This window comes from Chiloscyllium plagiosum, unplaced genomic scaffold (assembly GCF_037043375.1).
Source record: "Chiloscyllium plagiosum isolate Xiang-an unplaced genomic scaffold, Cpla_swu_hap1 HiC_scaffold_28, whole genome shotgun sequence".
Taxonomy (NCBI): Eukaryota; Metazoa; Chordata; class Chondrichthyes; order Orectolobiformes; family Hemiscylliidae; genus Chiloscyllium; species Chiloscyllium plagiosum.
Window position 1 is genome coordinate 49,790,675 of NW_028270166.1, and position 14,114 is coordinate 49,804,788.

The 14,114-nt window shown below is 42.2% G+C and overlaps 1 protein-coding gene across 14 annotated transcripts in view; it reads left to right on the top strand.

Moving 5' to 3' along the window:
- The window catches only part of eps15l1a (epidermal growth factor receptor pathway substrate 15-like 1a), a 395,032-nt gene that overhangs the window by 82,434 nt on the left and 298,484 nt on the right, over positions 1–14,114 (top strand). For all 14 annotated transcript variants that reach the window (XR_015751883.1, XM_043720767.2, XM_087976202.1 and 11 more), the window contains exon 2: positions 10,369–10,410. Coding sequence is in view for 13 of the 14 variants with exons in the window: in XM_043720767.2 (XP_043576702.2) it covers positions 10,369–10,410 (42 nt within the window). In the remaining variant the exon portion in view is untranslated. The remainder of the gene's footprint in view (positions 1–10,368; positions 10,411–14,114) is intronic.

The window sequence follows — 14,114 nt, forward strand, 5'->3', positions numbered from 1 at the left end:
ACAGTTCCACCACAGAACACACCAGATGGCCTCCTTCTTTAAAGACTGTAATTTCTCTTCCCACGTGGTTAAAGATGCCCTTCAATGCATCTCAACCACGTTCCGCCCCTCTGGCCTCAAACCCCACCCCTCCAACCACAACAAGACAGAACCCTCCTGGTCCTCACCTTTCACCCCGCCAACCTCTGTATAAACTGCATCATCGGCTAACATTTCTGCCACCTACGAACGGACCCCACCACCAGGGATATATTTCCCTCCCCACCCCTATTCGCTTTCCGCAAAGACTGTTCCTTCCGTGACTACCTGGTCAGGTCCATGCCCCCAACAACCCACCCTCCCCTCCTGGCACCTTCCCCCGCCACCGCAGGAATCGCAAAACCTGTGCCCACATCTCCCACCTCACCTCCATCCAAGGCCCCAAAGGAGTCTTTCACATCCATCAGAGTTTCACCGGCACTTCCACGAATGTCATTTATTGTATCGTTTGCTCCCGATGTAGTCTCCTCTACATTGGGGAGACTGGATGCCTTCTCGCAGAGTATTTCAGGCGACATCTCCGGGACACCCACACCAATCAACCCCACTGCCCCATGGCTGAATATTTCAATTCCCTCTTCCACTCTGCTGAGGACGTGCAGGTCGTGTGCCTGCTCCACCGCCACTCCCTCATCACCTGACGCTTGGAGGAAGAACACCTCATCTTCTGCCTCAGAACCCTTCAACCCCAGCGCATCAATGTGGACTTCACCAGTTTCCTCATTTCCCCTCCCCCCACCATACCACAGGTCCAAACTTCCAGCTCAGCACCAACCTCATGACCTGTCCCACCTGTCAATCTTCCTTCCTACCTATCCACTCCACCCTCTTCTCCGACCTATCACCTTTAGCCCCACCATCAATCACCTATTGCGCTCTTAACTACCTTCCCCCCAGCCCCACCCCCTCTCATTTATCTCTCCACCGCTGAGGCTTCATTCCTGATGAAGGGCTCCTGCCCAAAACATCGATTTTCCTGCTCCTTGGATGCTACCTGACCTGTTGTGTTTTCCAGCACCACTCTAAACTTGACCCCTGTTTTCAGGCAACTAGCTTTAAAATTGTGTTTGCTGATCATATTTTAACTGAACCTTATGAATGAAGTTGTATTCAACTGACGTTATTCTGAAAATGTAAAAAGAAATTACCTTGCATTTATATAGCCCCTGTCAGAGACTTGAGATTTCAAATTGATTAATAGCCAGTAAATATTTTTAGGGTGCCATCAATATTGTAATGGATTCATCTGATAGTGAGCCAGCAAAGATCCATAAACAGCAATAAAATAAAATTCCAGATACACTGTTTCATGCTGTTGGTTGAAGGATATAATTTAGTCAGGATACTGGAAACCTCCACCGTTCTTCCTCAAACGTAATTCTTTGTATTTTATTTGCACTCAAGCAGGTCCATATTTAACAGCCAAGGTACAGGCCCTTCGACCCTTCAAGCCTGAGCCGATCCAAACGTACTGTCTAAACCTGTCGGTCAATTCCTAAGCATCTGTATCTCTCTACTCCTCACCTACTCATGTATTGATCCAGACGCATCTCAAATGAATCAACCGTGCCTGCCTCTACTACTTCTGCTGGCAACGCGTTCCAAACGCCCACCGCCTTCTGTGTGAAGTACTTGTCGCGTGTATCCCCCTTAAACTTTCCACCTCTCACCTTGAAAGCGTGACCTCTTGTTATTGAATTCTTCACCCTGGGAAAAAGCTTCTCTATCCACCTTGTCTATATGATTTTGTAAATCTCAATCAGGTCCCCCCCTCAATCTCCTTAACATTTCACCTGAAAGATTCAGTACAGTTGTGTTGAGGTAGATTAGCTGAATACAGAAGGAGGCCAACTTTGTCTATTTTCCCTTTAATATTTATTGAACTAGGATTTCTGTAATCTTTGTCAATCAATATTCTTAATAGCCTAGGACTGTGACATTTCCATAGACGAGACACCTCTGCCCAAGATTGAGGACCATTTTTAGGCTCGAGTATACGGAGCAATGGAGTTGAGATACTAATCAACTGTGATATAATTAAATGACGAAAGTTAAGGGCTGAAAGGCCTACTCCGAGCCTGTGTTCAGCATGGACACCTTTGAAGTTCCAATATAGAGTCATAGAGATGTACAGCACATTTGGGTGTCGTCCCATTCCTCCCTCAGTTGAAGCAAAACACTCAGAGTCACAGTAGGTTTACCTCCTTCATCTTTATTCCAGGCCCTGAAGTGAGAGAGAATGATCACCCATGTGCACAGTCTCTCGAACAGCAGTTTCTAAATGAATTATACAGTCACTTTACAGGGAGGAGCATCCAGATAAGGTATATTTATTGGGAGACCATAATAATCAGCGAATATCAATAGTGACGATTAAGTCATCTGCTGTTACACAATGAATATTCTTAACCTTGTTAACTGGCGTCACAAAATGAATGTTTTTCACCTTGTTAACTTACTTTACATACTGAATGCGTCCTCATCTTGTTAAATAGCTTTACATAAATGAATGCTTTTTCACCTTGTTAAACCACTATCCTTGCCTCCAGCACCTCATTGTTTACTACAAGTTCTTATCTGATCTGAGTCATGAAAGCTGAGCCTTTTGTCTCTCACAACCCAAAACTTAACTCTTTCCGTACCTGCTCATACCTTATACACATTTTCATTGGTCCAACCCATCCATGCTGACCAGATATTCCAACCTAATCTAGTCCCATTTGCCAGCACTGTGCCCATATCCCTCTAAACCCTTCCGATTAGATTACTTACAGTGTGGAAACAGGCCCTTCGGCCCAACAAGTCCACACTGACCCGCCGAAGCGCACCCACCCAGACCCATTCTCCTACATTTGCCCCTGCACCTAACACTACAGGCAATTTAGCATGGCTAATTCACCTAACCTGCGCATTTTTGGACTGTGGGAGGAAACCAGAGCAGCCAGAGGAAACCAACGCAGACACGGGGAGAATGTGCAAACTACACACAGTCAGTCGCCTGAGGCGGGAATTGAACCCGGGTCTCTGGCGCTGTGAGACAGCAGTGCTAGCCACTGTGCCACCATGCTGCCCACTGTGCCACTGTGCCGCCCACATATACCATCCAGATGTCTTTCAAATGTTGCAATTGCACCAGCCTCCATCACTTCCTCTGGCAGCTCATTCCATACATGCATCACATTCTGCATGAAAAAGTTGTCCCTTAGGTCCCTTTTATATCTTTCTCCTCTCACCTTAAAACTATGCCTTGTACTCTTCAGCACATTGGCCATCTGATCAAGATCCTGTTGTAATCAGAGATGATCTTCTTTGCTGTCCACTACACATCCAATTTTGATGTCTCTGCAAACTTACTAACTGTACCTCCTATTTTCACATCCAAATAATTTATATAGATGACAAAAAGTAGTGGACCCAGCACCAATCCTTGTGGCAACTCCACTGGTCGCAGATCTCTAGTCTGAGCAACAACCCTCCACCACCACCACCTGTCTTGTACCATCGAGCCAGTTCTGTATTCAAATGGCTAGTTCTTCCTGTATTCCATGAGATCTAACCTTGCTAACCAGTACCCCATGGGGAACCTTGTCAAATGCTAACTGAAGTCTGTACAGATCACATCCACTGCTCTGCCCTCATCAATCCTCTTTTTCAAAAAACTCAATCAAGTTTGTGAGACATGATTTCTCACACAAAAAGCCATGTTGACCATCCCTAATCAGTCCTTGCCTTTCCAAATACGTGTACATCCTGTCCCTCAGGATTCCCTCCATCAACCTGCCCACCACCGACGTCAGGCTTACTAGTCTGTAGTTCTCTGGCTTGTCCTTACCACCTATCGTAATAGTGCTACCACGTTAGCTAACCTCCAGACTTCCACCACATCACCTGTGAGTATACAAATATCTCAGCAAGAGGCCCACCAATCACTTCCATAGCTTCTCACAGAGTTCTAGGGTACATCTGATCAGGTCCTGGGGATTTATCCACCTTTATGCATTTCAGGACATCCAGCACTTCCTCCTCTGTAATATGGACATTTTTCAAGGTGTCACCATCTACTTCCCTACATTCTATATCTTCCATGTCCTTTTCCACAGTAAACACTGATGCCAAATACTCGTTTAGTATCTTCCCCCATCTCCTGCGGCTTCACACAAAGGCTGCCTTGCTGATCTTTAATACGTCACATTCCTAACCTCAGCTAAGTAGAGAGAGAAAATCATCCCTTGATTGCATTTGCAGATTTCTTTGTGACTGGCAATAGGTTACATTGGGAGAAGCATTGGGTGATAGTTGTTATCATGTGTGAGACATGGAGAACAGGACGGCACGGTGGCTCAGTGGTTAGCACTACTGCCTCACAGCCTCAAGGACCCAGGTTCGATTCCTCCCTTGGCGACTGTGTGGAGTTTCTCCCCGCGTCTCTGTGGGTTTTCTCCGGGTGCTCCCACAATCCAAAGATGTACAGGTCAGGTGACTTGGCCATGCTAAATTGCCCATAGTGATAGATGCATTAGTTAGGGAAATGAGTCTGGGTGGGTTATTGTTCGGAAGGTTGGTGTGGACTTGTTGGGCTGAAAGGCCTGTTTCCATACTGTAGAGAATCTAATCAACACTTTGTAAGATCAAAGTTCTGTCTGTTTTGAGTCAGCATTAAGGCTGCAATTGGTATTTCTGGAAATATGAAATCTAATTTGGCTTCTTCATTAGAATCTGCTTCGTGCTTGTGAGATTATTTTATTTTTAAAATTTTTGTTTGTGGTCTATAGTACTTCAGATGTTAGTACTCTGCTCAGTGACATCAATATCACTGAGGTCTTTGTCCTGAAGGACAGCTGCCCAGGATATGAGGCAGCATTTGAAGGAAGACTCCAAACACTCAACTGATTTGATTTTCCCATTAGGAGGCACCTCTCATCATTGAGAAAAGAAAACTTAGATTTATACAGTGCCCCTCATATCGGCTGCATGCAACAAAATGGTTGATTGTTGATGGCTGTTGGACAAAATGTGGCAACCGATTTGCACCTAGCAAGCTGTCTAAAACAGCAATGTGCTAATGACTAAATAATTTATAAACTCTTTCTGGAAAGTTATGAAATAAATTTGCTTTTAAAACATTTTACTGTGAATTAAATTCATGAGAAAATAGCTCCATGCTTTGATAGTCCATGGTGTAAAGTGCATCTTCTTACATCTTTGCTGTCCAGAGGAAGACTGCAGTCTAACTTGTGAAGTTAATTTTCATGGAAAATTCTTGCATGTAATACACAGCTGCATTATGACCCATTTAACTGTGAAAAATGAAACACATTGTGTTTCTCCTGAATTGTTGTAGAAATATCTTCTTTTGAAATAGCTTGGTAGAAAGATTATGCTGTTCACAACAACTACTAATTGTCGTCCCGTTCCCCCCCTTCAGTCGAAGCAAAACGCTCAGAGGCACAGTGTAGTTTTACTTCCTTCATCTTTATTCTGGGCTGTGGAGGGAGAGAGAGCAATTTCCTATATGCACAGAGACATGAGTTTCACAGTCTTCTCTGGAACAGCAGTTTCTCAATGAACTTATCTAGTCATTTTATAGCTCTATCATGTCTAATGTTTGTAGACAAAGTAAATTTAATATGTGGCCTGCAGGTGGGGTCAGCACCCAGCAGTGAGGGTAGACTATTCATATTTAGGAATAGACAGCATTGCAAAGTGGTATTTTTGTAGGGGACAGTTCTCTTTCAAAACAAAATTGTAGTTGCATTGTCTATTTCTTCTATTAAGGCAGAAAAACCAAGTCAAGGTGCGTAACAAACTGGTTCCCATTGTTTGCAGCAGAGGCTGAAGTTCTTATTGTCCTGAACGTAGTGCAATCTAAGTGCATCTTGAGGAAGTGGGATAATGGATTTATTTTTGTTGTTTGCTTGTTTTGTTGTTGTTTAGTTTAGATAACTGTGTCATGATTGTTCAGTTACTGTTGGACTTGTGTCTGGTGGTGGTATAAGAACAATAGACTTGATCAGAACCGTGAGAAAGTGAGGGCTGCAGATGCTGGAGATCAGAGCTGAAAATGTGTTGCTGGAAAAGCGCAGCAGGTCAGGCAGCATCCAAGGAACAGGAGAATTGACGTTTCGGGCATAAGCCCTTCTGTGGCTGGATTACAACAGCAGTGAAATTAAAGTGTCCTGTAACAAGAATAATTTATAATTGTCATTTTACATTTTAACTTTTATACATGATTTAAGTGGATTAACAATTGCAAATGGGAGGGATGCTTGGGCAACTTTCTTACCCTTCTACTTACACATTGATTCTCCATTGACCTGTGGTAACATTGTACATTAAGCAAAAGGCAGGGAGTTCTAAAAAATATTACCCATCTCTAGCTCAGTGCTCAACCAGGGACTCTGTCAGTGCAACAATTTCACATTTTTTTTAGGTAGATATTATTGCTTTGAAGTTCCATTTAAAAAAAATGTGACGTGGCTATTGCACAAGTTTATTGTAACTCGAGACCGCACGCAAATGAACTATCGCATTTTATCAGAACCAATGCATTTCACATCTGTATTTTAAAGTATTATAGACTTTGGATCTAATCTCTGTAAAAATTTAGTCTGAGTAGAACTTTATTATTTGATTGCTATTTCAGAAATAAAATTCCGATTTCAGTTAAATTGGAGCAAGAATACATATTTTCGTTTTGCATTCATAGTTTAGTTGCTGGGATATAATCTAATTTCCATCTGGCTTAAAATCGCAATACGTCATCTACTTCTATTTTAATAAATGTTATTCCCTTGTTCAAGAAAGGGAATAGGGATAACCCTGAGGATTATAGACTGGTCAGTCTTACATCGATGTTGGGCAAGTTATTAGAGAGGATTCTGAGAGACAGGATTTATGATTATTTGGAAAACCATAGTCTGATTAGAGATAGTCAGCATGGCTTTGTGAGGGGCAGGTCATGCCTCACAAGCCTTATTGAATTCTTTGAGGATGTGACAAAATACATTGAAGTTAGAGCAGTGGATGTGGTGTATATGGATTTTAGCAAGGTGTTTGATAAGGTTTCCCATCTTAGGCTCATTCAGAAACTAAGGAACCATGGGATGCAGGGAACACTGGCTGTCTGGATACAGAATTGGCTGGCCATTAGATGACAGAGAGTGATAGTAGATAGAAAGTATTCAGCCTGGAGCTTGGTGACTAATGGTGTTTCACAAGGATCAGGTCTTGGGCCTTTGCTCTTTGTGATTTTTGTAAGTGACCTGGATGAGGAAGTGGAAGGGTGGGTTAGCAAGTTTGCTAATGACAGAAGTTTGGTGGAGTGATAGATTGTGTGGAGGACTGTTGTAGGTTGCAATGGGACATTGACAGGATGTCGAGCTGGGCTGTGAAGTGACAGATGGAGTTCAACCTGGAAAGGTGTGAAGTGATTCATTTTGGAAGGTCGAATTTGAATGCAGAGTAAAGGGATAAAAGCAGGATTCGTGGCAGTGTGGAGGAACAGAGTGATCTTTGGGTCCATGTCATAGATTCCTCAAAGTTGACACCCAAGTTGATAGGGTTGTTAAGGCGAATGGTGGGTTAGCTTTCATTTATAGGGGGACTGAGTTTAAGATCCGTGAGGTTCTGCTGCAGCTCCTTAAAGCCCTGGTTAGACCACACTTGGAATATTGTGTTCAGTTCTGGTTGCCTCATTATAGGAAGGATGTAGAAGCTTTAGAGAGGGTGCAGAGGAGATTTACCAGGATGCTGCCTGGACTGGAGGGCATGCCTCATGAAGAAAGGTTGAGGGAGCTTGGGCTTTTCTCATTGGAGTGAAGAAGGTTGAAAGGTAACTTGATAGAGGTGTACAAGATGATGAGAGGCATAGATAGAGTGGATAGGCAAATGGCTGTCACGAGAGGGCATAATTTTAAGGTGATTGGAGGATGGTGTAGGGGAGATATCAGAGTTAGGTTCTTTACACAAAGAGTGGTGGGTGTGTGGAATGTAATGCCAGCAGTGGTAGTAGAGTCAGATACATTAGGGACATTTAGTGACTTTTGGATAAGCACATGGTTGAAAGTAAAATGAAGGGTATGTAAGTTAGTTTGATCTTAGAGTAGAAGAGCTTGAGATGTGGCCAATTGAATGGGTATCAGAGTTATGATAATGCTGCTCCTTTAATTTCCAGAGGGGTCGTAAATGCATGGGTTTCATTGTGCCTGGATTTTGAGTTTTAGGGCCAATTTGATTATAGTTAACAGATACTGCTTCAGGCAAAAAGCTTTGAAGTTTTAAGTAAAAGACTTCTACAATGAATGGGAACGGCCAGTTCCCCCAGCTCAGCATTTACACTGGTTTGTTTTGATTTTGGTTTTAGCAGTCAGGCTGTTCAGAGCTGCTGGTCAGCAAGCTGGGGAATCCAAAGAAACAGCTGCATGGAAGAAAGTGTTCCATGCTGAATCTCTCTGCCATCTGTCTCTGCTGTAAGAACCTATGTCTGATTTTACCTTTTTTCAAAGGAGGTGTTTATGGGGACTGTTGTAGGCATTTGGAACAACACCATTAAGTTGGGATAGTCTGTTGAGTTTTCAGATGGGTTAAATTATTCTACATTCTGTTCTCTTTTGTTTGTGTTTCCTTCGGTAATCTTGCAAATAAATTCTGTTTTGTTTAAAACTAAGTAGTTGGGCCGACTGTATCACTCCTGGAATAATATCCACTTTACATTTGCTTACAGCAACTAGAAAAGTTCGGGATCGGGTTACTTTCTTGAAATGCTTTGAGGAGTTCTGACTTCGTCCATTACAGAGTGCAAATTTTCTGTATGTTCTCTGAGGCACTACTAATCTGTAGTGCAGAAGGACGAAAGGCCTTGTTTGATATAATCAGGCAGTTGCATAACTGATTATTCACTATGTTCCATTGTTTTTGGATAATCCTATCGTCAATAAAGCCCACTTTTAAATTTAAGCTGAATAGTATGACTGCAGTGTAGTATGTTTCCACCTGTTGCAGTGACTAGGAGTGTAATAGTCTGAAACTTTTCTGATGCTAAGTGCCAAAGTGTTAAGTTAACCAAATGGTTCAACCAATGTCCCAGTCATGCTGTACCTATGCTTATACATTTTGGCTTCTAGAAGAAGTAGATCTGCTGTTGGAAGTGGATCTTTTATTCTGGACATGGTTAATGAACTGGAAAAGAGCCTGAATTTTAATGGTGGGTACTCAAAATTCTGAGGACATATCAAATTTCGTGAATTCAGAGAATTACTGAGGCCTGAAATAAAAAACTGAAAATGTTGAAACTACTCAGCAGGTTTGGCAGCCTTTGGACAGAGAAATAGAGTTAATATTTAAGGTCCATTAATTTTCCATCAATTCTGAATCTGTTTTAATGATGTTTGCCAGGACAGCAGTGAGACATTTTACATACCTTTGCAGACATTTGAATGTTGATGTAATCTCTAATCCGAATGACAGCCTGTCCAGTGATTTAACATGGCTGTAATACCACATTTCAAGTATCAGCTTAGATGATATGTTCATATCCTGCTGTCTGGCTTGAACATGTGTTCCTTTGGTTGCTACAATTGATTAAAGTTGTCACTTAGTCTGTGTCTCATGTTAAACATGAAAGATCATTCAGCTCATTTTAATTTCAAAAACTACAAATTATTTCTTAAATATTTCATGATTTTTGCTGGCACTGCCCTAGTGCAAAATCCACTCCTTATATTGATTTCATTGATGAACTTCCTGATATCCATCCAAAATTAGCCTTTTACTACTTCAGTCCCGTATCTTTGTATGAATGGAAATCACTTCAGTTTTCTCCATTTAGGGCTGGAAAGTTTGATTTCCCGTTATGTTTTCAACTCTGGTCCTTTGACATTGAGGAGAAAATGAGGACTGCAGATGCTGGAGATCAGAGCTGAAAATGTGTCGCTTTTCCAGCAACACATTCTCCTTTGACAATGAATCAAGATTCTAATCACAGTTCTGTAGGCTTGGAGCAGCATTCTCTCTGATTTGTGTCATTTAGTGCTAGTCATATAGTTAAATGCTCTGTTGGATTTGTTGATTTTTTAGTGTTGGATTAAGTGAGCCGTGATCTCTTTTGAGACTCTCAATCTCTTTCAATTCTTTCTTAGTTTGAGAATGTTATCCCTGTGATCTATGCACCAGTGTCTCATTTGTATAGTTTGCAAATCGAGCATCAGCACTTAATCTTTGATCTTGGTAAAGAGTTCAAGTTATTTTGATTTTTGATTTAATGCTCTGGTCTTAATTAAGTGACAGGTTTGTAAAATGACAGATGATAATTGATGTTCTTCTTTCCCTCAGCTCTCCAGTGGAAATCCCGTGTATGAGACTTATTACCGTCAGGTGAGCTGCTTTGCTGTGGTAATCACAACCATTCATGATTGTAAACTTCTCTATCAATCTCTTCCTTAACCTCTGTAAGGAGAATAAGCCAACTTCTCTATTCTCTCCAAGTGACTGTCCTTGCCTCGTCTCAGATACAATTTCGCTAAGTCTCCTTGACATCCTCTCTAAGACCTAGAAATCCTTCGTGAGGCATAGTGCCCAGAATTGAACTTAGGAAAACAGGTGTAAACTAACCTATTGAGTTTAAAGCTGAGCTTTTGTGTTACGCAGTCCTCCAATGTAGTTCCCTTATTAAAGAAAAGAAGCAGGGATAAACCAGGAAATTATGGGCTGGTGAACCTGACGTCCTTGGTGGGGAAGCTCTTGGAGGAGATATTGAGGGACAGGATAGATGTAAATTTGGAAGAAACTGGGACTAGTTGGTGACAGGTAGTGTGGCTTTGTATGGGGAAGGTCATGTCTCACTAACCTGATTCAATTTTTTGAAGAGGTGACAAGGATTATTGGTGAGGGAACGGCTGTGGATGTAGTTTATATGGGCTTTAGTAAGACATTTGCTAATGTCCCACATAGCAGATTGGTACAAAAACTAAAATGGGATTTGGAGTAGGCTGGCTGGATGGCTTGGTCATAGAAGACAGAAGGTAGGGGTGGAAGGGTGTTTTTCAGAATGAAGACCAGTAACTATTGGTGTTCCACAGGGATCAGTTTTAAGTTCTCTGTTGTTTGGAGTATATATAAATGATCTGGGGGAAACTGTGGGTGGCTTAATTAATAAATTTGCAGATGACACAAAGATTGATTGAATTTCTGATTGTGCTGATGATTGTGAAAGGATACAACAGATTGGCGACTTGGGCACCAAAATGGCAGATGGAGTTTAATCCAGAAAAATGCAAGGTAATGCATTTTGGAGTTCAAATGTAGGTGTTAATTATACTGTAAATTGCAGAGCCCTTAAGAACATTAACATACAGACAGATCTGGGGTTCAGGTCCACAGTTCTCTCAAAGTGGCAACACAAGTGGCCAAGGTGATTAAGAAGGTATATGGCATGCTTGCCTTCAAGAGTTGGCAAACTATGTTGAAACTATATACAACCTTTGTTAGGCTGCATTTGGAGTATAGTGTGCAATTTTGGTCACAACACTATCAGAAGGACTTGGAATCTGTGGAGAGAGTGCAGAGAAGGTTCACCAGGATGTTGCCTGGCCTCGAGGGCATTGGCTATGACGATAGGTTAACAAGACTAAGAAAGTTTTCACTGGAAAGATGGTGGCTGAGAGGAGACCTGATAGAGATCCACATAATTATGAGAGGCATTGATAGGGTAGATAATCAGAGGCTTTTTCCCAGTATTGAAGTTTCAATTACAAGGAGGTACAGGTTCAACGTTGGGGGTGGGGGGCACAGTTTAAGGGAGGTTTTTCTCGCAGAGTGTGGGAGGAGTCTGGAGTGCGCTGCCGGAAGAGGTTTTTAGATTCGATTAGATTCCCTACAGTGTGGAAACAGGCCCTTCAGCCATCCAGTCCACACCGACCCCTGAACAGTAACCCACCTAAACCCATTTCCCTCTGACTAACTGACCTAACACTATGGGCAATTTAGCATGGCCAGTTCACCTGACCTGCGCATCTTTGGACTGTGGGAGGAAACCGGAGCACCCGGAGGAAACGCACACAGACACAGGGAGAATGTGCAAACTCCACACAGACAGTCACCCGAGGCTGGAGTTGAACCTGGGACCCTGGTGCTGTGAGGCAGCAGTGCTAATCATTGAGCCCTGTGCCACCCCAGAAAGCAGGTACATTGGCGAATTTAAGAGGCATCTGGATAGGTGTATGAATAGGGAGGGAATAGAGGGATACAGACCGAATAAGGGCAGAAGGCTTGTTTTTTTAGTTTAGATTAGAGTGGTGCTGTAAAGCACAGCAGATCAGGCAGCCGTGATGATCGACTCAGGCTTGGAAGGCCAAAGGGCCTGTTCCTGTGCTATACTTCTCTTTGTTTATTAATAAAGTTAAGGATCTCGCATGCCTTTTTAACAACTATCTTAACTTTACCTTCCACCTTTTATACTTTATATATGTGCTGTGCCTACATGTCCATTATTGAACCATAACATTGAATCATATTGTCTCTTCTCTTCTCGAACCTAACTGTATCATTCTATACTCCTCTACTTTAAATCTCATCAGCCATCTGTTTACCAGGCTATATCAGCACTCAAAATAATTATTTATTTCATGTTCCTTTTAAGATTTTTCAAAAATTCTTTTTGATTTTCCAGGCTACCTTTTGGTCTTCCAGAGTTTATTTGTCAGTCTTACTTACTCCTTCATTAGGTAGTCATTTAGTAATAATACCATCTCTCTTTGTTTATATATGGTATGTTTTGGATTTCACATAAGCAGACTGAGAATATTGCATCTATATCTGCAGTAATCATCACTGCTCCATTAAACTTAAAGCCAGACTTGCACAAAGAAAGTATTAATTTCCTGCTCATAATATTTAAATAGGTACAGAATAACAGCAATAAATTAGCGATAAATGGTTTTATTTTAAAAATAGCTGTCAAACACTTCTAAAAATCATCACCATAAATGTGCTTTCTGCAGAAGAGGATGAGGCTGCTCCACAAATATCCCATCCCCAATGATGAGAGAGCTTAGCAAAAGAGAAGGGCTACATCTGCAATACTGGGATAATTGTCCTGTCTACAAGATGCAGGATGCATTCAACCCAGGCAAAAATTACCCTATCAGTCTATTCTCGATCATTAGCAAAGTTATGGAGGGGGCCTCAGTGCTGTCAAGTGGCACTTGTTCAATATAAACCTGTTCACAGACACTCTGCTAGGGCCACTCAGCAGTGACCTTATTGCAACTTTGGTCCAAGCATGGATAAAATAGCTGAACCCAAGGAATGAATTATGAGTGCCTTCCCTTGACATCATGTCAGCATTTGACCAAGTGAGGTAGGAAGGATCCCTGACTGGAGGCTTCTTCAAGATAATTCTTTATTTCGTGCTTCTTTCTTCCAGCTACCATCTGGATTTGTTCCACCTATCGACCAACCTGGTCATACCAACTACCTGTGTTCACCTATCACCACCTCGCCACTCTGCCCCTCTCCCCACCCAAAAACCTCCCCCACCCCCTTTATCTGCAGCTCCCCAACCCCCACCCCCAGTCCTAAAGAAGGGTTATATCTGAAGTGTTGACTTCTCCACCTCCTGATGCTGCCTGTCTTGCTGCCTGTTCCAGCCTCCTGCTTGTCTGTCAAGGATCCCTAACAAAACTGAAGTCAATGGGATTCAGAAGGATTCTTCTGCAGCAATTCAAGAAGGCAGCTCACCACCACTCTTTGTAAGGCTATTATGTTTGGGCAATAGAGGCTGACCTAGTCAGTCACATCCCAAGAAGAAATATTTTTTAAAAAGACTGATGGTTCACATCTAAATGGTTGTGTTTGATAACACATGAATGCAAATCTTAACAAAATTGCAGCCATGTATTTTCCCCTTTTTTTTTTGTAGCTCCTGAAGCTTTATTACAGAGATCTTCTCTCCATCCCCTTTGCAGCTCATTACCTGTCCCCCTTACCCCTCTCTCAGTCCTTGTACCAACATTGCAGCCTGTCTCTACTACTTGCCATCTTTTACTCTGGCTGAGACAGCAATTATTGTCCAACCCTAG